This window comes from Chaetodon trifascialis, chromosome 21 (genome assembly GCF_039877785.1).
Source record: "Chaetodon trifascialis isolate fChaTrf1 chromosome 21, fChaTrf1.hap1, whole genome shotgun sequence".
Classification (NCBI taxonomy): domain Eukaryota; kingdom Metazoa; phylum Chordata; class Actinopteri; order Chaetodontiformes; family Chaetodontidae; genus Chaetodon; species Chaetodon trifascialis.
In genome coordinates, this window is record NC_092076.1 from 17,201,399 (window position 1) to 17,224,532 (window position 23,134).

At 43.6% G+C, this 23,134-nt stretch overlaps 1 protein-coding gene across 1 annotated transcript in view; it reads right to left on the bottom strand.

Moving 5' to 3' along the window:
* Nucleotides 1–1,612: 1,612 nt before the first annotated feature.
* Nucleotides 1,613–23,134, bottom strand: part of arhgap22b (Rho GTPase activating protein 22b) — a 29,725-nt gene continuing 8,203 nt past the window's right edge. The window contains exons 2-10 of the mRNA XM_070991221.1: nucleotides 22,505–22,704; nucleotides 18,305–18,392; nucleotides 7,708–7,836; nucleotides 4,902–5,109; nucleotides 4,687–4,819; nucleotides 4,527–4,600; nucleotides 4,302–4,423; nucleotides 2,999–4,034; nucleotides 1,613–2,857 (exon numbers count right to left, since the gene is read on the bottom strand). Coding sequence (XP_070847322.1) covers nucleotides 2,635–2,857; nucleotides 2,999–4,034; nucleotides 4,302–4,423; nucleotides 4,527–4,600; nucleotides 4,687–4,819; nucleotides 4,902–5,109; nucleotides 7,708–7,836; nucleotides 18,305–18,392; nucleotides 22,505–22,704 — 2,213 coding nt within the window. The 3' untranslated portion in view covers nucleotides 1,613–2,634. The remainder of the gene's footprint in view (nucleotides 2,858–2,998; nucleotides 4,035–4,301; nucleotides 4,424–4,526; nucleotides 4,601–4,686; nucleotides 4,820–4,901; nucleotides 5,110–7,707; nucleotides 7,837–18,304; nucleotides 18,393–22,504; nucleotides 22,705–23,134) is intronic.

Below are 23,134 nucleotides of genomic sequence, written 5' to 3' on the forward strand. Positions count from 1 at the left end.
ACCTGAAATCGATGTAGACCATCATATCTTCAGCTGTGATAGTGGTAGTTCGTAGGAGCTCCATCAAAAAGCCTTAAAGGACAATTACTGTGAAATTAAGGAGAGTAATGTAATAACATTAGCTCTATGTTTCTGTATGAAAAAGAAAAAGGAAAAATACAGTCACATTGTCCAACACAAAGCACACTTTCACATGTAAGTATACTGTTTGTTGGGCCCTTAAAGAAATAAGTGTCACTTTAACTACATCTGGGCATTCTTCTGATTGATCATTTTCAATGTGATCACATGCAATTCTCACAAAGGAGATATCTGCAACTCTTCATTTTGGAAAAACATAAAATTAAGTGTTCATAATTCAAGGGACCAGATCCACACACAATGAATCACAGCTTCCTGATGTGATGCAGGTCTGTGTGACGCATCCCGTAATACATCACTTGTCCAGCATGACCAAGAGTTGAAGTCAAAGTAAAAGTAATGGGTTGCAGAACTGGATGAACTGAACACCATTGACGATTCTTTCCTTTTTTTTTTTTTCCCTGGTTTTCCTTGACATTTTCTTCTTAGGGCTGGTTTCATCAACAACACATTACATTCACGATAAGAATACATTCTGAATCCAAAACTTCCATTCAATTCACAATTCACTTTCACAAGAATTGGCACCTTCTAGGGAGCTCATGTTACTCATCTTCAGCAGTTTTTTGCCATATAATTTAAAAAAATGCAGCCACTGTGTGTACTATGCGCAAATAGATTCACTACATCTCTGGACAAGCAAGCAACACTATGTTTTTCCTATTCAATAACACTTCCCTGAAGGCACAACCAGGAAATTCCATTGTTTCTTTGAGGGCAGTGTTGAGCTTCATGTGCCAAAATCAACATGGCTTCGAGGCAGGCCGTTCTGATCTTTAGTGAGCGAACAGCTGAGGCGGTCCAGCTTTGGTATTTACTGCGTGATGTCAATGGCCTTCACCTACTAAGCCGCGTGTCCTGTGTCCTAGGCAGCATGCGCTAAGCTGAAAGGCTTTGAACAATTGATTTCATTGTCCCTGTTGTATCATCTGTACATTAAAGGTATATTGACATCTGTGAGGATCAGAGTGAACCGAAGACTGAGGCTTTGACATTAAATGGACATGGTGACGAGAGAGGCACTGGAAGGGCCTGAGGACAAGAAAGTACAGAGGCAGCTATTGCAGAGGTTCCATCTATTCCTGGAAAATCTAGTTATCTAAACCTGACTTTATGTTACGATATACAAATTTGATTCTACAGTTCAACATCCAGAAAAAAAAAGCCTGTAGAACAAATACAGTACGAGAGGATAAATGCAAGTGGCGGAACTTCTGCTAAAGGTACCACTGTACAGCGTAACAGTCAGTTCACTCAGATTACGACATAAAAAACAGCACATTTTCTCAGCTACCCCTGGCGGTGTCTAGCCATGCAAATAAAGTTTTTGGTTTTCTGTCTATGAGATTTTGGCCACCAACTTGGAACTCTTTGCTCCTGGCCAAAAAGAAAGCAATTTGCATCAGTACCTACAGGCAGGTGAGAAAACGTGTTTTTCATGTGTTTTTTTCTTTCTTTTTTTTTTTTTTTTAATTTGCTTGACCTGACCACACAGTTACAGGACTAGCTTGAAATTTTACATTTATTTGTTTTCTACGTGAGTTTGATGCAAAGATTGATACTATTTTCATGTGTGTTGGAGTTGGATAAATATGGAGCTACAGCAAGCTGCCACTTAGGCTGGTTAAACATGAATAAAGAAAATAGGGTGAAGAGTTAGCCAACCCCCCCCCCCCCCACAAGGTTAAATATCAAGCTAGATCCAGGAGTCGGTTAGCTTAGCATTTTTTCGTGTAAAACCACAGCTTGTAGTTACACTGTGTTTTTATAATAATTTAGCAAAATATAGCATGTTAATTAGTTAGCTTTAAATGTGTTGGTAAGCAGATCTAGATTTAGGCTAGCTCTTTCCCGCCATTTTCTGTCTTTATGTTAAGCTAGGCTAATCCACTTCAGGCAGTAGCTTCATTTATATCCTGCAGACATGAGAGTGTATCAGACTTCATCTAACTCTTGGCAAGAAAGCAAACAAGTGCATTTCCCAAAATGTAGCACTCCCCCTTAAAGATAAAGGTCAGACATCAGTCAGTGGTCAGTAATGTCTGTGTAAAATAGTGGTTGAAGAAGTCACTGCTCTCCAGTATAGAGAATGTCAGAGAAAATACATTATTTTCCACCAGTCACATAGTGGCACCTGAACTGTTAAAATACTGCCTTCACAAGACAAACCCTGGACTCATCAAGGAGTGTAATCATGAGAGTGCCACCTTCTTATCTTAACGTTCATTTCAAGCATGCATAAGAAAGTCAAAACCGCTTGGTGTTCAGTGGGGATGGAGACACAGTCAGTCCCAATTTGATATCTGCATCCTGCAAAATTTACTTCTCCATATTTCAGTTTCCTTGGAGTTTGTCCTGAATGTGCACAAATATGGCCGGTTCCTTTAGTTTCTTGTTATACTGATGTACTGATGTTGGCCCTGGTAAGACACCCAACCCTGCCATAGAAATCCGGACAGTTTGAGCCACAGACAGATGAGTGGCCTTGCCAAATCAAATGTCACTAGTCCTTGCACCAAGGGCCAGATCTCCCAGTGTGGAAAAGAAATCCTCCATCTCCTTCTCTAGAAGTCGGTTGCGGTTCTCTGCGTCCTCCCGTGCCCTCTCAGAGTTTCGTAGTTTGATCTCCAGCATGCGTTGCTTCTTCCTTTCCTGCTCCATCTCTTGTTCCAAACGCTCCATCTGTGCACAAAGAGCAGCACTGGACTCCTCCAGTCTGAGGGGAGGCAGACAGACAAGTCATTAACATTCACCTTTAATCCGTGGCTACATCATGAAATGCTTTGGTGGTATTAAGACAAAAACTTAATGCTGCACAAGGCATGTTTTTCCCCATAGGAATGCAACCCAGACTTACTTTTGGATTCTGGCCTCGTATGAAGTCTTCTGCTTCCTCAACTCGTCCTTCAGTCCTTCCACCAAGCTGCTCAGTGTTAGATTTGTCCCGTCTCCATCCTCGGACATGACAATAGACGGCACTCCGGCTGCCATGGCCATGTTTCCATTCTCGCTGCACGCTGCACTGCTGCTGCACAGCTCCATGGCCTCACAACTGTCCTGCTCAGAGTTCGGGTCTGTTGTCATCCCTCCATCCCTTCCTCTGTCAATCTCCCCCTGGCTCTCCATCCATTCCCCTTTTTCCTCACTTTCACCCCCCACTCCACAGTTCTGGTTTGCTGAGGGCTCACTTCCCGAGTCAGGGACGGAGATTTCGCAGGAGGAAGTGGACCAAGGTGTGCTGGCTACACTTGGAACACTCCCCATGCTAGAAGACGATGTGACGTTGTCGTAAGTTGACAGTCTCTGAGAAGAGCCAGTGGACTCACGATCACGGGCAGACCGCTCGCCTGATGATGTGCGCCGGTGTCCTCTCAGGGAAGACAGACCATTCATGAGCCAGTTACCTCCACCTCCACTTCCACCTCCTCCCCCACCAGAAGATACACTAGTGATATCAGCGACAGAACTGCCGCTGCTGCTTTGCTTGGCTTGTGTCTGGGAACGAGGCGTCGAGGAGCTTTTGAAAGAGTATTTCCAGGAAGGTATGCTCTTGGCTTGTTTACTCGGGCTGACTAGCGTCTCTCCTTTCCCTGATGAAGAACCCAGTTTGGGTCCAGGGTTCAGGTTTGGGGTCTGGGTGGGAGTAACGGCTGCACACAGTTTGGCATCCAGAGATGAGGCACTGCTGTGCAGTTCTTGGTCGGGGTTGGAGACAGGACAACTCTGGAGGTCTTCCTCTGAGATCCAGGCTCCCAGGCTTCTGTGCTGGAGCTGATGCCCCTGAACAGGGAGGTCTGGTTGCGTTGTGGTGGGTCCCTCCTGGTCCCTCCCTGAGTACAAACGGATGTGTTCCCTAATGAGGATTGTCATCAGATGCTGGACCAGAGAAGTACCTATGGATCACAGTCAGGTAGAATTTCATTGATTTACAGTAAAATAATTTCAGTTTACACACACACAAGAATGTATGTATGTATGTATATATATGTATAATATATGTCACACACACACACACACACACACACACACACACACACACACACACACACACACACACACACACACACACCCATATATATATATATATATATGAATGAATTCAATTCATATATATATGTATGAATGAATTGATTCAGTACTTCAGTGAACTTGGTCTGTACCTTCCATGATAGTGACTGGATCCTCCATCTTGGGTCGAAGGATGTTTGGTCCAAATACTGTGGCGAGGTTCTGGACACTCATCTTGTTTTCAGTACAGTGGGACTGGACCTCATCAAGGAATCTAAGGAGAGATAACTAAGTTAAAAACTAAAGCAGAAATTGAGATTATTCTTGACAACTGATGATATGAAACATCATGGCCAAACAAATGGCAGTGGACTTACTTGCATATGTACTTGAGGAGATTGTAGTTCGGCAGAGGTAGAGTGCTAACTTGCCTTCCAAGCTCCTGGACCCCCTGATAAAAGTCAGATTGAACAATTGTCAGACACATGCACACACACTCATACACACATAATCACACACATGGTATACTACACATACCTCCTCCTCATCTTTGGCCAAAAGCTGTGCACAGGTTAGAAAGTCCTCATATTTAGAGAAGGGGATGACTGGTTCAGGCAGCTCTCGCAGGTACAGCTTTAGCAAGGATGCCACCGTGTGGACGTCTGTATTACTGCAAAGGACAACAGATAAAAGCTGCCTGCTGCATGTTCCATCATGTAATCATCAAAAACGTGGTGTGCTCTATTAACTACCTGTCAAACAGAGGCTTGTCGCCACAGTCAAAGGACTCCTGCAGCTCTTTGACCAGGTTGGCCTGTCCTGGCATCCGAAAGAGACCCTCCTCATCCAAACCCCTCTCCCTGATGAAATCCACACACTGCTCCACCAGCAGGGGGGCCAGCCGGGGGCCAAATTTCTTCTCATACTGCACCGTGTCTTCTAAACGCTGACCAAATATCCCTGGGGACAGACGGTGGAAATGTAGTCAATTTTTTGTACTGTAGGTCCATCAGGATATTCATTCATCTATCCACTGAGTTATATTGGGCTGTTATGAGGTTTGGAATGAATAGTGAAATTAGATTTCAGACATACTGGATGTGTATAAAATGTAGATCTAATGCATACTTCATATATGAACAACTTGAATCTTGAATGTCCTGAGTGCGTCTGAAAGTTTCAAAAAAAAGCCTATTATACTGTACTGTACACTGACCGCAGTCACAAACATCACAAGCACCATCATTAAATGTAATGCTTTAGAGACCCAGTCCAAGTTTTCAGAGTGCGTAACCCCTCTGAACCTGTTGGTTCAAAGCATAGATAAGCATTCAAAAGAAGTGGAAAACAATGGCGTAGCAGAGCGACTTAACATGGTTAATTGGTTAGTGAATCACTGTTGATTGTTACCTGGTGATTGGCTGCAGCAGTCGCAGCTGGCTGACAGCTCCCAGTAATCAAAGTAATTCACCGAACAGGAGCTGCACAGCAGCAGAGAACGCTTCTCATACACCCCAAACCCACACTTCACCAACTTCGTCCATTTCGGTTCAGGCATTTGACTGCACTGGTAGATTAATCCTGCATTTACAGACTCCTGCACGGCACAGATGAGCTACAGTTGGAGGAACTGAGGTGGAGTTCACACAAACGGTCAGCATGCTGTGACTGCAGTGCTGCTGTTAACCACGGGTCTATAAGTTGGCGACAGGTCTATTCTGGACTGGGAACTGAGAGACAGATACCCCCTACCCTGTGAATCTGAGAGGGAGGCTGGACATAGGACACAGCTAGCATGAAGTAACCCCATTACCACTGCTATCACCCTTTATATATTTTCGTTTTGATGCTGCTCTCCCTCTCTGAGAGAAAACGTGTTGCACATGTGAACAGGGGTGTAGATAGAATTTAGGGGCCCCACACACCCTCGTCCCCCACCCCCTTGCATCCCCCTCCATATGCGCAACAGCTGGACCAGAAGTGATAAGATCACCACAATTTATTTGCGGTTGTTTGCATTTTAAGCATGAAATAACACTACAACACTATAACACAACAACCTGTCCTTTAAAGTCATAGCACGAGAGTCCTTCCACGACAAGAACTCTTTCATACATTAGTCTACCCTGCTGCTAATCCAAAATCAGTGTGAGATCTGAATCCGGAGCATACACTGCAATGTGATATGGGCAACTGTCATGACTGTTGACATGTACGCCTATGAAGAGTGTCATATGTGTAACTGTATGTTCAGTGTGTAAATCTCTTAAACACAACTGTCAAAGGATGCAAAATGAATTATATAATTATAAGCTGTGTTGTGTTGTATGACTAAAGAAAAATATATCTGGGTGTGTGTATGAAAGGTGTTAATGGTAATAATACATGAGAGGCACATCTGTGACGACCAATAACTAAATGCATCCTGATACCAAAACAGTTTACTAAAAAAAAGACTTAAAATCAAAGTACACAAAGTGTATATTAAGTAAATATTAAATATGAGGACCTCACTTTAGGGATTGGCTCTCTCCTTGAAGTTCTACTTCTCTATTAATCGGTTAGCTGATCAACAGAAAATGAGTTGGTGCCATCTTAACACGACAATTGATTGCCTTTCTGTTTTATGTAATTGTCAGACGTAAGAAACAACATGAAGACCTCACTTTGGTAGAATGAAATACTGATGATCAGCTCTGTTCCTCACTGCCAGCAGAGCTACAGCCAGGCTCATTAAAGATGAAGTTTAAAATGAGACCAGTGATGTTAGACATACACTATCATCAGTGTTATTCTACATTTATCCCCCTATTAATATAACGCTCTTTTGTAACCCAACACCGGGCTGTTCAGCTGCTCCCTGTGTCCCAGTTCACACCCAGACAGGCCTGATTATATTTCTGGCCTCCTGTCAAGTACACTAGTTAGACGAGCGGTCCAGAGCAGACAGGGTGAGAACGAACCACAGGCTCACTGCGGGACACCGAAATTAGTCCTCCCATGAGTAAAACAACCTCAGCTTGACTGGATTCAAATTAACAAGCTTAACTGCATCCTGCACATGTATGCTCTGCTGAGCTTGTTACTCACCACAGTGCTGCAAGAAACCCAGCAGAAGCACCCCGTCCTCTGTTTCTGAGTTTAAAGCAACGCTGAAGTGGACTAGGTAAACAGCAAACTCACATTTCCCCAGTCAGATACAGTAGCTGGACACCAGAAACAAGTGGTATTTTTCATGGCTGGGGTCAGTGTATAACACACAGTGTGATACAGAAACACCAGAGACGTGGACTGAAGGCCTTTCCCATTTCAGCACCAATATCTTGTTTCAAGAAGTGTTGTGGGCCACCCAATGGGCAGAATAAATGTTGACATTGTACGTTTCTGCGAACCATGGATATGCTGAAACTTTACGTTTCTTCATGTCTCAATTTTACATTTTGTAGTTAATTTATATCCAATGTTTGCATTAGATCGTCCTTGAATTTCAGGATTAAAATCTGTGTTTTTTAAAACCATCATGTCTGTCATGTTTCAGTCCAAAGGTTTTGGCTTTACCTCCTCCAAACGGTGCCCAGATGACCCGCCGTATGGCTTTGACCCAGTCATCCATATCGGTCTGGGAGTTTGCCATGAGCAGGAAGGATTCATGGCTGATCGGTGCACGGTCCTTCTCCCCTGTCCCACCTGCATGGACAAATGAGGGGGAGGAAGGAGAGGAGAGAAAAAGGGTGAGAACAGCAGAGATCGCAAATATTTATTTTTCCTCAAGAACACTGGAGTTTATCATAGAACTAAGAAAGCTGTATGTTGATTAGTGGCCAAGTATTGTTTTTACATGCACTTCTTCCAGCATCTCTCAGCAATATGCAGCTGAATCAGCTGCTTCTCACAACAAGGACAGCAAACTTCCAAGAAAAAAAAAAAAGGACTGAAGCACACTATTTGCTCCCTCCTGCAGGATTCCACTGTGGCAGCATGCAGATATTGACCTGGGCTGGACAGTGCTGACAGAACATGAGCCAGCAGGTATTTTAGAGAAGACATTAGGAAAAGAGTTGGAAAATCCACTATAGAAAGGCAGAGAGAATGACTCTGTTAGTCTCTAAAGCAGATTAGTGCACATAATGCTGCACACTAATGAGTCATTCAGTTTGGGAGCACTCATTTTCACTTTCAATTAATGTGTAATAAATGCTTTCAGAGCAAAATGAATGAATAATTAAAAATAAAATTTAGAATAAATCCACCTCTATTAGTCATGTGAGGTTGAGACCAGGTTAAAACCAATGTGCTATAAAGGATTTTCACCACTAGATGGCACAATTGTCTCGTTATGCATCCCCTTCGCGTTAACTTGTCAGCAACTCTGGAATTAAAATGCATAATGAACGATGTTTGGTTGAGATAAGAATACTGGACATCTTTTTCTTTTGCAGCAACAACATAGTGCAAAATATGACCAGCTGCGGCATAAATATTAAAACCATAGACTGCAAATATATCTTCTTATCTCTATGTATATACAACATTTAAATAATCTGGAGAACAAGTCATCTGTTTCCCATTTGTCTGAGCCATTATTGTTGGATGGTGTTGTTGCCACAGTCACAGTCATTGCTGTCGCAGTCATTTAGCTGTGAGAAGGGAATCCAAATATAAACAGCGGTGCCATAAAGCTAAGTGCCATTGTCACCCAGCTTTGCAAACTCACACTGTCATGATGAACAGCACACTGCAGCCTGTCTTCACATGTGCTCCAGTGCCTTGGAAATAAGGAGCTAAATTGATATTTTGCCCTCATTACTGCATTAAAAGTCTGATTAAAAAATACAGAGAGGAGACTCAGACGTTAAGGAGCCTTGGCTTATCGAACACTTCCCCTATAAGACACACACACACATGAGGAGACACTTAAAATCAATTTCAAATTAGCCAACAGACACAAAAACTATTGGAGAATCCAAGCCTGGATGGATAAGGAGTACAAAGATCCCTTTTGGAGCCAGCTGAGATAAGACTGGCTGCAGGGTTTATGGAGACACACTGAGTTTTCCTCTCAGCGCCTCAGTGTGAATTTGATTTCGAGGAGGCGATCATCAGACGGAGGCTGATATTTGTGCCCGCGAGGCAGTTGAATGTTTATAGCTTTGGGAGCTTATGCCTTTAGCGTGTCTGACATTTCAGAACTGAAGCTGTGATTCATCTCAGTTTGAACTTCAGTTCTTAAATATCGGACTGCTTGCAGACGCTACTGAATGGGAGATGTGAGGAAAAGCTGGAATCCTTTCTGGTGTCACGGTGCGAGCTTTTTAAACCGGCAGTATGGAGAGAGATAACTGCACTCAGCATGAGAAGAGAGTCAGGTGATGTGATGCACCTTTAGACACTAACAGTATCAGTCTGGGTGATTCTCACCTCCACTTTTCCTGGTCTCCAATTAGCTGATTTCTTATTTGCTTTCATAGTTAGATGAGAAGATCAAGTCCACTCTAATATGTATGTTCAAGATAAAGACTGTGAGCAGAGGATAACAGCGAACCTAGCTTAGCCCGGCCAAGAAACAGTCGAGCACCCCTGCAAAACTTGTTGATTTTATGAGGGATGACTTCTGGGAACAAGAACGTAAACGAACAAACAAATGGTGATGGAAAATCTTTCCTGCTTCTGCGCCAAAATCATTCTACTCCGAGCTCCTCTTTTTCAGTGTTGACAAGTATTCATGTTGGTGGACCAGCCACACAGAAACCACTCAAACACAGGCTGCAGTGTCTCCAAACACTGTTCTGGCCTCACAGAGGTCATGCAGTTTATACACTGTTTGGTGTGTGTTGTCCCTCAGCCCATGCCCTCTATTAATAATGTGACTGATGATTGGGCGCTATGAACTGGTTGGAGATTAACTTTATATGACCTTATTATTGGTATTATGCATGAGAGAGACAGAGAGAGAGAGAGAGAGAGAGAGAGAGAGAGAGAGAGAGAGAGAGAGACAAAGATAGAGACAGAGCAAGTTAACAAACAGGTGAATAAGTGAGAGACGGACAGACAGGACAGACAGAGACATCCCAGCAGAAAATAGCTTACAACACAGGTCCTGCTAGCTGAAGCATGCAGTCCCTGCTGACTACATGATGATGTTCCTATACGTGTTCAGCCTCGTGTTTGGTCAGCTCTTCTGTTGTGTGTCTGGGAGAATTCAGATGTTGTTGCTACTTTGTGTTGCCAGTTAAAAGACAGTCAACATTTCAGGATTTACACTCGGCATGCTGAACCCTCTGCTCACAATTTTCAAATACACACCATCTTATCTAACAATTGCTTGTTTTTACCAAGCAGCATGACAAGCCATTTTAACACTTAAATACTCAAGCTCACAGCTCACTATTACATTTATCTCAACAAAATGTAATTCTAGCATCATCTAGATGGGGTTAGTTTAGCAGAATGCATGATTATAGAGCTATAAGCTCTGCAAGGAACAATAAAAGAAGGAGAGAAACAATGAAAAATAGACATACAATACTGTCCAAACTAAAGATACTTGTGGATAACCTCCCAGTGAGTGCACAAATACAAAATCACAACCAGAGCTGCATTTCCTCCTCATTTTACAACCGCTGGCCTCTGGCCTCGTGTTTTTCATCCAGCATGCACTGCTGTGGACACAACAGGCTCCCACAGTACAGTAGACAGTGAACCACAGTCACACTGTATCAGTAACTGTGCGCAGCTGACCTGTCAATCATGCAACTACAGCAACCGCCAACAAAAGGAGTTCTGAGCTGCTTTATACAATTCTGCAGGTCATGGGGTTATATTCGTTTCCATATCGACATGCTTCCTGCCTGGCTAATTAGATACCAAGATCAAAGCAGGGGACTAAAATAATTCAACTGAATACTTTACATTTCTTTATGCTAGGCAACAATTCCTCCACTTTTGCATTGAAAAATGTTGCAGAAGTAGTGAGTTACTGGCAAAACTCATTTTGCTGCAGAACTTTGCACATGAAGTCACTCTGCTGTCTGTCTTTGACTTGCTGACCCATAAAAAAACCCCACAATATAATGAAGCATCTTGCAGACAACCATGAGCTAATGTCAGGAGCAGAGGTCAGTACCTGTTAATGCTATGCAAAAAAGGCATACATACTGCATATTTGAGCTTCCACCAGCCTCAAAGCTACTCAAGCGCTCCACAACACTAGTTAAAATCTCCAGCATCTGTTTCCTGTTACCTTGGAGATGTTCCTTCAGTCTGTCCGGCTTGCAGCAGACCGGCCCCATGTCTGAGTGAGTGGCGCAGGCTGGAGCTGGAACTGGCTCTGGCCTAAAGCTGCAACATGAAGCAGCTTCTCCGTCACCACTAAGTCTGCTTGGAGGCAGATCAGCACGCAGGTAGCACTGACGGCCAGAACCTGCCAGTGAGGCATGCTCGATGCCAGCGGAAACAAAACCCGTCAAACGAGTCCCACTACTTGCCCTTCACTATTTATTCTGTCCATTCATTCACTCTTTTCTTCCTGTTTCTTTCATTCAGCAGCATGGGCAGCAGGTCCGTTCCCTCAGCACCCCTGGGGAGAAGCAAATCCCTGAGGAGGAGTGTAACAAGGCTCTCTCTCTCCCTCTGTCCTTCCCTCTCTCTCTGTCTGAGTGAGTGTGTGTGCAGTGGCAGGGAGATGGGCTGTCCTCCAGTCTTTGCCAAACAAACTAGTACACACACACACACACACACACACACACACACACACACACACACACACACACACACACACACACGCACGCACGCACACGCACACACACACACACACACACACACACACACACGCACACACACATAGAGAAAGCAGACAATGCCAATCAATCTCTCTGAGATACAGACTGCACAGACTTTGGATTCTTCTGTAAGTCAGACTTGTTCCAGGATCATGCAAATGTCACTGATTGCTTCAATCAAAAAGTGACTCAGCTTCTAACCACTTCATGAAAACTCTGATCTAAATACATCTGGCAAGGTAGAATGCTGTGGTTCCCATGTAAGTGTGGCTCGATCTGTGTCTTGAGAATATCACTAAGCATGCAGTTGATGTGTGCTTCAGTGTAACTCTGTGCTCCAACACAGGAAACACAGTTAAGGTGCATGCTCTGGGCTTCATAGCTTTATCATCTTTTCTATAAATATTAACCAATCAGAAGCAGCTGTTTGAGGTTGTAATTGGTTCCTTTTAAATAATCTCACATGGAAATATACTGTATACTTAGTCATTCTTAGCAAATTCAACAATGAAAGATATTTTTCTATTTTTTTTTATCCAGCAAACCTGGACAAACAAAGATATTCTGTGTGTTCCACCTATAAAGTTGCAAGAAAAGCCAGTGCTGCGTTACCAAACACCCGAGCAATGATCAAAAAGATGGAGGCTAAATCAAATACAGAACAAAATTTTCACATGCAGTAATATGTTGAGATATATCAAGCATCTCTTATGCAGACTGTAAGTCAAAGATAAAGATAAGTAAAAGATCTATGTGACTTCACTAGATTTTTAGTTTGGTGTAACATGTTCACGAGAATCTGCAGTGTGTACATTAAACAGTGTACATAACACTCTTGCTGTATTTACAGTACAGTTGTTTATTATCCCTCTAACCCATATTTGGAGTGTAAGGCTACAGGTGGTTAAAGCACGACTGTCAGTGTGCATACACTGCAAAAAAAAAAAAAAAAAAAAAATCATCATGATGGGGATGCTGTGTCTGTGTGTGTGTGTGTGTGTGTGTGTGTGTGTGTGTGTGTGTGTGTGTGTGTGTGTGTGTGTGTGTGTGTGTGCGTATTGTAACTTACAACATTAGGATGCAAAAGTGCAGCTAGGAAATAAGGTGCCTCATCTCTGAGAACAAAGATGGTAACAAGTTAGCAGTGCTAAGATCGCAGTTTGTCATCCGTCACTGCGACAGCGAGTGGAGTTTTAAGGTGAAATAACAGGTGGATTAGCCGTGCTGTTTCAATCAGCAACAGAGGAATAACCTGGATGCATTTCACTAACGTTCTTGACAAGGATGATGGATTATGCATCACAAGCGTGCTCAGGGGAAAAGGCTACCAAAGGCTCTGCAAGGCATGACACAAAGTTCTGTTTTGACAGCTTGTAAATTAACGTTAACTTGTTAATAGCAATCAGTGTGAAATTGGTGCAGTTCTGGTTTATGTCTCACAGGTTTGGGTCCAACATTTCTTGGTTCTGCATGGGTCCGGGTCCTGGCTTTCAGATAATACATGGATCTGGTGTGGTTCTGGGTAGCACATTTCCACATCTTTTTGGGTTTGGCACAAATGTTTGGACCTATTAGACTTCTACACACAGCTACAAACAAAAAGTAGTGCAACAAGGCGAGCTGTGTTTCTTGACCGCAAAATTTCCCCATTTCTACTTCACTGTCTCGTCACCATTTCTCTTCCAAAGACAATCCTAAGCTGAATGCAACAATTTCACACCCACATGTGTGATGAAGAAAGGCTCCTGGTGAATGATGGAGTCACTAACTGGCGAGGTTAAGGTGGGCTGAGGGAAACTTGTTAAATCAAGAAATTAGTTACAGTGATATAGTTTGACATTGTAAGACTTGTGTGTATTTGCTTCTTTCTTGCTGGCAGTTAGTTGAAAGGATTGATACCACTCTCATTTCTCTATGATATATATGAAGCTAGAGCTATCCAGCATGCTATTAGCTTAGTTTAGCACAAAGACAGGCAAATTAAAATAAAAAAGTACCTGCCTCCATCTCTAAACTGCAATTATTAATATGTTAAATCTTCTTTGTTTCATTCATACACAGACATAAATGTAATGCTAACTGTTCTCCCTGTTTGCTCACTTTATGCCAAGCTAAGCTAACTGCCTGTTTACTCTTGCTTCATATTTAGCACACAGACTTTCAGAGCTCTGGAAAAGAAAGTGAATAAGAGTGTTTCTCTTAATTGTTAAACCATTTGCTTTGTCCAAAAGTCACTTTCCCCTTTGGTCCATCTGAAATTCATGATATCCGATGTGATGGTTTACTCTTCTTCTTCTCCTTTTTGTCCCTGTGTGCATCTTACAACGCTACCTGAAAGGCACGCATGAAAACCTGACTAAATATGAGACACAAGGATTAACATATATTGACATTTGCCAAGGGATTAGTTTGGATCTTTTGAAGTGAGGTTGTATGAGGTACTTATCTATAGTCGGTGTATTAGCTACAGCAGATGGCAGCTGCCATGCCCCAAGTTTGGAGAAGCAGTACAGAAGCTAAGCAAATGTGTGGACAGGGGCAGCAGCGACACATAATTTATCCACCTCAAAAAAGGCCCACCTAGAAAAATCAATATCAGTTGAAGTGTATGCTATATTTAGAAGAGTTTCACCACTTTTCCTTGCCATCAGAAAACTGCACTACATTTTCTCAACTGTTGAAATTCTGCATTCTGACGTAGACTTTCACTCAAAAACACCCGTCCATTGTGGTGCAATAAGTCCCACTCATGGCAGCAGGAGCTCTCCACTGAGTTTGTCCACATGCACCACCAGGTAGCGTGGGCTCTTTCTGGGTTCCCTCCCTCTCCTCTGACCCTTTCAGTGTCCATCTGTATAAGTTCGTCCCTGTTCATACAGTAAGTGTATCCTCTTGTCTCCACAGTGAATGGCATTTTGACGTTGCTGTTTTTCTTGCATTGAAAATGAACTTTGACCCAAACAGCTGAACTGCAGCATAATACAGTGTGCAGCATCCATAGGAATACAGACTAGTCAGTGTATTACCTAGTACGCTATGGCTAAGTACCCTTTAATGGTACAGAGATGAAACAGTTCCCATGTGGACTCTGAACTCTAATGTGGGTTTATTGTTATGTCTTGGTACAAAGACATTTCTAAGACACCAAAAAATCCCCTGTGTTTGTGCACACATGGACGGGCTGCCTAAACTGCCAGTCCACAATAATGAATTAGCAGAAGCTGTCACGTTTGCACAGGCATGAGTGTGTTTTGTGTGTGTGTGCGCGCTGTTTTCCAGATGGCTTAATTGCTTCACACCACCACAACAGAGGGCTTATAGCCTTGAGTCAGCCGTTAAATACAAAGAATATTTTAAATATCCAGTTATTTGCCCATTTCCTTCATGCCTACAGGCTTTGAGACGAGCTCAGTTCAGACTCAGGCACATGATTGTTGAATCCGCTTTGTGTGGGTGCACTGCTCCCTCTGTCTGGTGTACATACAGATAAAAAAAAAAAAGAGACATGGTCGGAGTCCAGTTTTTAATTGCTTGCATGCTGGACTACTGCTGTTTTTTCACTCATATGCCAAGAGGAAGTTACAAGTAGGAGCAGCCCCAGTTTTGTGTTTCTTTTGCTTCCACTGACCAACGCTGAAGGAAGAACTGACAGCCAGGGATTGCCGTATTGTGTTGAATGTGTTGATGCAGGACAAATGTACAGATGGAGATTTTGACGCAGACTATGACCCCAAGATGGTGTACAGTACCCATAAGACATTTGCATTGAATGATAATTTCGCGCTTTTCAACCCATGAAAACATTGAGCCGCTGCTTATTTTCCAGGATGCTTTTCTTTCCCATGATGTCATGAGTCAATTTATGAGAAAGTGTCCACAATCTGCTTCTATAAACAAAGACAATGTCTGTATGTAAAGCCATGGATAAAGACGCGCACTGTGCACAGGAGACGTTTAACTCTCACAGCATTAAACACTGTCTGTGTGTGTGTGTGTGTGTCAGGGGTTCACCATCTTGCAGCTGTTATATGTCTTGTATCTACCTTTTGCAACAGGGTACTCCATATATCCACAATAGACATGACCAATGGATTTACCCTGTGGCTGGACACACACACCCGCACACACACACTCTGTTGAACAAAAACTCTATCAGTCACTGACATGCCCCAGATTAACAGCCCTTTTGAAGGACAAGGCTATTTACAGTGGACAAAGGAGCTGCAAGTGAGAGAAACCCAGCAGCTTCATCTCTGGGCTGGTCTGACCTCAAATTGGGGTTTATCAGTCTGGGAGTCCTAATCAGTCCTGCCCATTAGATGTGTGCCTTTCTACCATTTGTATAGCGGCAAAGGCGAAGCCACCACTGCTCATGATCCCCTGTCGCAGCCACATACGGTGCGCTACACACTGAATGATAAGCCTGTCTGGGAAAGAAATGTGTTTCTCAGACCTTCTGGCAAGAAATTAAAATTCAAGCTTATATTTTGGCCATAATTGCAGCATCGTGCTGAAACAAAATGTGTCTTTTCCAAGAACATATGGAAAGGAGGAGCCTGGGATCAAACCCTGTGAGATCCTGTGTTTATTAAACCATGACGGGTTAAGGACTCATCAAAGAACCCTTCAGAGACACTCTTCCCTTATCAATGATGGCTGAGGCATCCTCAAGTGGCAGTTTTTCCAGCGGCCAACAGTAAACACTCACTATAGTCTTTACTTTGCTTTCCTTTAAGGGCTGAATAGAAGCATGAAACATTGTGTAAAACAACATAAGTGCTTATTGAGCTCATTGTTGATTACTGTTTTGCCAGAGTGAGCTGAGAGTCTTCATGCTTCATCAGGTGATTTTTTTTTTTTTTTTTTTTTTTTTACCAACAAGCTTCTGTCTTTGTTCTGTCTCTGCAGACATGACTGGACACCATAATGATGTTTTAAAGACGTGAGGAAGGGCTGTCCCCGGTGAAGCATTACCTCGAACACGACGTGAAGTCTAAAATCTGTTCGGTCTATTCATTTCATACAACAGGAGTGAAAAAAAAAGCCTTCATCACTCTAAGCCGATTACAGAGTGAGGAGAAAGCAGAGTGATTCATGTGTTTCTCCCCAAGGAGCCAACAAATCGAATAAACAGAAGACGTCGTCGGCACTGGGATGGAAAAGAGGAGGAATGTAACTCGTACCGACTGATTTGGATCATACTGAAATCCAATCAGACTCTAACTGTTGATCTGGAGAGCAGCCCTTCTGTTAACAAGTTATTTGATGTGACATTTCAACCCTGAAGCCTTCATCAGTGTCTTCATTAGCGTCCAAATCAAATGCGTTACATAAATATTTTCCTTATTATATTTATCTACAAACATCATGCCAAGCATTTCTGCTGACCCGCCTCCTTATCTTGGTCCTAGCTGCCTCTTTGCATCATCCACCTGCCTGCTTTCCTCTTTGGCTTTCTGCATGTCCATCGGCCCTTCCTTCCCATCCCCATCCCAGCTGACCCTCGGGGTGCCGGCCTGCAGGCCACTCGGGTTCTCACCCCTCTGCTATGTTGACTGGCCGTAAACAAAACACACAGAGACTCACAAGCCTGTCGTCCATTCTAAACACAAGGAGAGACCTCTGTGCAAACACTCCCAGAATGACAGAGTGATATATGGCGCCAGAGGGGCGGACTATACCACCTCTGAGCTCAGCTGAAGCCTTGTAGTTTCGATTGTAGGGCTGGATTTTGAAGTTGTAATTGCACGGTTGTCGTGGCAAAAGCCCCAACACTTGAAAACATCACATCTACACACACACACCTCAGAATAAATGTCATATTGATCGAGTAAAAACTTGAAAGACTGTGTGAGGGCAGTGTAAAGCAGAGTGTTCAGCCGCAGGCAAACCTCCTGTATGGGTGCCAAGATGCGGAGCGTGACGGCTCTCTAACAGTCCTGACATCTGCAGGCACGGAGCAGCTTGAGATGATGGAGAGGCCCATTTCTTTTCTATTTATTTTATAGTACTTAGAAATGTAAGCCTTGAGGTCGTGTGACATGAGGCTGACCACAGCAGTCACGAATCCTTGGCTAATAGTGCTCTCTGCTGTCTGAATGCAGGATAGCAGCCAGAGAATGGATACTGCACAGTTTATACTGTCTGTTTAACATGATTTTAAAGTTGTGCAGGCAAAAACAAGCCCACCCCCCAGAGCAGGGAGAATGTAATGCATACTACAGCAGTGAGAGGAGCATAATAGCCATAGTCGAAGCGCACCACCAAAAGCAAGCTACAAGAAAAAAGTCAAATGTTTTGAGGGAGATGTGAAGTGAACCAGAGTTCAGAGGTTAAGGCGGTGGAGGAAGGATAGGAGGAGCGGGTGTCGATCTCACCTGGTACAATCTCAAAAAGGTGTCTTCCTGGTTCGTCCGGATTAGCTGTGAGCTCGTTGACTTGGCATCCCTGCAGAGGTATACAGCCCTGAAACAGAGAGAGAGACATTCAGACACTGGGCTGAAATAGATGCATTTTTTTTTTTACCACTCATGTCTGTCTTCTTCTTTTTAGCTTCTGTCTTTTTATCATAGCCTCTTCCTTCTATTCTTTTTACTGTATCATTAAATTGTGCCGACTGAACAATCCATTTATATAGAAATTTCCCCCCCTCCTGCCATCCTCCTAACTTCGTGTCCTTCCTATATGCCTTCTGGCCTTCCTTTCTTCCTTCACTTCTTCCTCTTGTCCTTCCTTCCTATCATTCTGGTCTCAACCCCCCTATATTTTAAGCAGCTACTCCTGTGATTGAACAGGGACCCACACAGATTATGAGAATACATTATCCAGATCAATACCCATTTAGCCCTGAGAACAGAGGCCTAGTGAGCTGTGAAGAGATGCCAGCGTCTGTAGGTCGGCCCACGTTAATCTGCACACTGGCATCCTCCATCAAACGGGGAGAGGGGTCTGCCAAAGCGCTTCCACCGGAGGGCCGGGCTGCCGCCAACATTAGTCGTCATGGCAACAAATGGAAGGGGTGGGAGCAGTGGATGGATGGAGCACAGGGGCAGGGCAGGAACTGGGGGGGGGGCTCCCAAGGGTGCTATGTGCTCGGAATAACACGAGTAGCTGGCCGGGGATGAATGAATAAGAAGAGGCAACACGTCACCCGAGAACACAAATCACGCAGTCAAGCAGTACAAGATGAAAATGGAGGACAGACAGCACAGTTCGTCCTTTTCTAGTCTTACCTGGAAGACACAAGACTTTGAATAAAGCTCCTGTTTTATCACAATCAGTATGAAACTGGGTTGCCTTCAAAAAGCCACAAACAGATGTGGATGCACACGGTGCACATAAATGCCAATCATCATCCTGGACCAGAACACCAGCCCGGGCCCCTGACAACTCCTTCTCATTCCCATCTCACTTTGGCAGGGTCCCCCACCAGTGCCACAAGTGCCACACACTGCTAATGACTGATACTGTGTGTAGGTTTCAAATTGAGCCATAAAGCCAAAATATTTTTTTCTCAGTTTTTAAAATTAGACATATTTATGTTTCCACATCTGGCTGCCAGAGGTTCCTCGTACCTTTCCAGAGCACATTTTCAGTTCTTTTGTATTCACAGAGAAAGAACTGAGTAGTTCCTATGAACCGCGTCAGCCACCACTGCTCAACAAGAACACTGTGCCGCTGAACTAAAGCTCCATCAGCAGATAATTAAAGGGATAATTGAAAAGACACCATGGTCCTGCCCACGCTGTTTGATTGACAGGTGGTCTCTACATCTAAACCTCACATTCGAAATAAAGACGGAGGCACAACAAGCTCCTCTTGTCTCACCCTTTAAAAAAATGACCTTTTCTCTTGGTTTGTGTGTAATGAATTTCAGCAGAAGGCTCATTTTGTATTCGGCACACTAATGATCCCCTCCTCCACCTCCACCACCACCCCCGATGTGTTTGTCTTGTAGCAACAGAAATCTATTGTCCGATAACTGAAGTCCATTTGTCCTGACGTGGATTTATCCCACCATGATGAAAAGGAAACCTGTACAGATCCTGCGTCAGTATTGCCTTCCCTTCAACCAATTATCACATCTTTTCATCTTGGTGGTGGTGGTGATGGTGGTGTGGGTGGGGGTGTTTTCTTGTTCTATTGCAGCAATTTAGTCCCCTCCCTCCCATAACCCCCACCACTCCCAGTCTCAAATTTCCTATCGATTAGAAGATGAGAGAGGGGAAAAAAAAGGTGACACTTTCTCAAACATCCTTCTCTCAGAGGGGGAGGACCTGTGTGCTGTGTGTGTGAGAGTGTGCGTTCCTCTGAGTGTATATGTGTGTGTGCATTCAACCATGTGTGTGACTCAAATCCACTGGGAGTTGCAAATCAATATAGGCTGGATGGGTATTGGCAAGCTCTGATTAAAGACAATGTGTCAGAGCCTTCAGTCAGTTGTTCCCTGCTGAGTGGAGACTGCGAGGAGGAGAGACGTCACTCTGTGTGTATATGTATGTAGTGTGTGTGTGAATGTGTGTGTGTGTGTGTACGCTGACAATGAAAGACACTGATGGCAGACGGCTGCTGCCAACGTTGAAGGAACAGCAGAGTGAAGACGGAAGAAATCAATAAAAGTGTTGAGATTTCAAGCAGGAATGTAAAGAGATGATTGTTATCTCTAAAGGCCGTGCCCTTGTGTGTGTGTGTGTGTGTGTGTGTGTGTGTGTGTGTGTGTGTGTCACAAACCTGCCCCTGCTGTCTTTTGTTGTTAGATTACATCATCGCCTCATGTTACGGCTATGTAAGCGCGTCAGCTATAATGACCGTCCATCCCAACATTGTTTATATTACCGTGTGTGTGTGTTTGTGTGTGTGTGTGTGTGTGTGTGTGTGTGTGTGTGTGTGTGTGTGTGTGTGTGTGTGTGTGTGAGAGAGAGAGAGAGAGAGAGAGAGAGACAGAGAGAGGTCAGTCCAGGCCAGCTACAGAACTGCTTGTGAACTCTTCACTAAGAATGAAAATGGGAAAAAGTGAGTCAGCACCTGGCCACAAAAGACGTCCCTCATCAAAGAAGTGATGGGATCGATTAGGGGTTTACTCTGTAAATATTTTTATGATGGTGCACTAATGGACGAGGAAACCAGGCGTCACACGCTTTTGTACTAAAGCACCATGAGTGTAGTGACTCATCATTATTGCTGTGTATTTCCATCCGTTGTCATAAATAAAGCATGTACAGTAGTATGGCTGGTCGAGTTTGCTTAAAGAGCATTGCTGTTGTTATTTGTAGTTAGTCTGTTTACTCCACGCCTCCTCATCGAGGATCATTGCTGCGATGCGTGTCATGGCTAATATACATGTCCACATGACTTCAGTGCTTTTCACATTGGACAAGAATGAATGAGGGGCTGATGTCCTGCAGAACTGCAGATGTGGGACATGGGATTTGGACTCCACAGTTGATTGACATATAAGTGGAAAGTGTGGCTTTTCTAAACAATATTATTATTATTATTATTATTATTATTATTATTGTTTACAATATTTGTGTGCCACCTCAGGTAATGTATTAACACTGTACGGTTATTGTCCCTTTACACGGCTTCAGTTTGTTACATTGTGCTGCCTGTGGCCACTAGAAGTAAGCTGCTTTAGCTCTCTTTAATAGGCGTATCTCATGGAATTTTTGACATGTCAGAGAAGGAAATGTTAAGGTGTAAATAATAAAGTTAATGATGGCTGCATTCCATTTAGCTGCTTCAGTTTCAGGCCAGAAACATGTTATCAGAAACAGCTGTGCTTTTCCTCCAGAGGCAAGTCAAAATGTCGGTTGCACGGTACGAGAAACCTGCGAGGACGTCTTTTCCTCTGAGCAAAAGTGACGCTGAGAATGTTCAGTATTTATGAGACAGTGTTTCTAAAACAATAAATTATTGAAATATTAAGGCCAGTAAAAACCACATCTGTGTATTTTCAGAGCAACAGAGGGCAAACAAAAATGTTAGAAACCAAATGACATTTCTTAAAGGAGTACTTAGCCAATTTAGTGTCTCGCATCTGCAGCACAATGTTGTAACATTCATGATGGACCATTAAAAAAAGGGTCAAAAGAAATGCAGCAGAGCCAGAAATATCATCTTTTTTATTCCATGCTTTCATCTTGTCAAAGCCTACATTACCCACAGTGCAACTCAAAGGTCGAAGCTTCAGTCAGAGATTTGGATGAGCTATGCTAGTAGTGGCTAATGTAGCCTAGCGTGACACATCACTTGAGGACATTTATCAGACCCAAGACCTGTAAACTCCCACTTTAACTGTAATTACAGACTCCTTTTCCCATAGACAGAAAGGGATTCGGTAGAAAAAAGTCAAAGTACGCAGATTCATCAGATGAAACAACTCTTTAAATGTCCCCTGCCCCCATATTTTCCTAACCCTAACCCTTACATTAACATAAAGAAGCATTTTTAGTGCTATCTGACTCATTAGCCTGTAAAAGTCCAGCAGTCGTCCAGAGAGTGGGAATCTGCTCCACTGGGACAAAGATAGCCAATGAACAGTGAGTGAGCTTGTGTCCACATGGCTGAAGCATTACCTGTGGTTTGGTTTCCTCCTCGTCTTTGTAGAAGAAGAGCTGGTCTGAGCGCAGCACAAACCAGCGGAGCTGCCAGTTCTTCATGATGCTGCGCTGCTTCTTCAGCCAGCCAGCCTTCAGCGCCCCCTCCTGGAGGCTGGGGGAAGCCGGCCTGCATGAGCCCCGCGACACCTCGCCCATCACCATGCTCTTGGACCTGGCTGCAAACACACACACACAAAGCATTTTTACGTTGTGTTTACACAAGCAGGCAGAAAGTGAGGAGCTGGGTGGATTAAAGGGGATTGAACTGGTCGTTCTGCTTGATTTGCTATACTTCTCCCATTTCTTTGGCTGGCGTCTTTTCATTTTCTCTCTAATAGAAGCTTGTGTTATCCCTCATTCTGTATGCTGTATGCACACGCATGCTCTGCCAGGCTCTTCAGTCATGAACACACACAACCTTCTGCCCCGGGCTGCAGCGCCTGTAGATGAATTGAAAGGGGGGCTGCAGAGAGCAGGCACAAATAATAACAGAAAGCAGATAAAATAGAGACTGTGGAGGGGGAATACACACACATACATACACACACATGCACACACACACTGCCTCGGGTGACAGGGATCCCCCCCTTCTATTTCAGAGGTCCT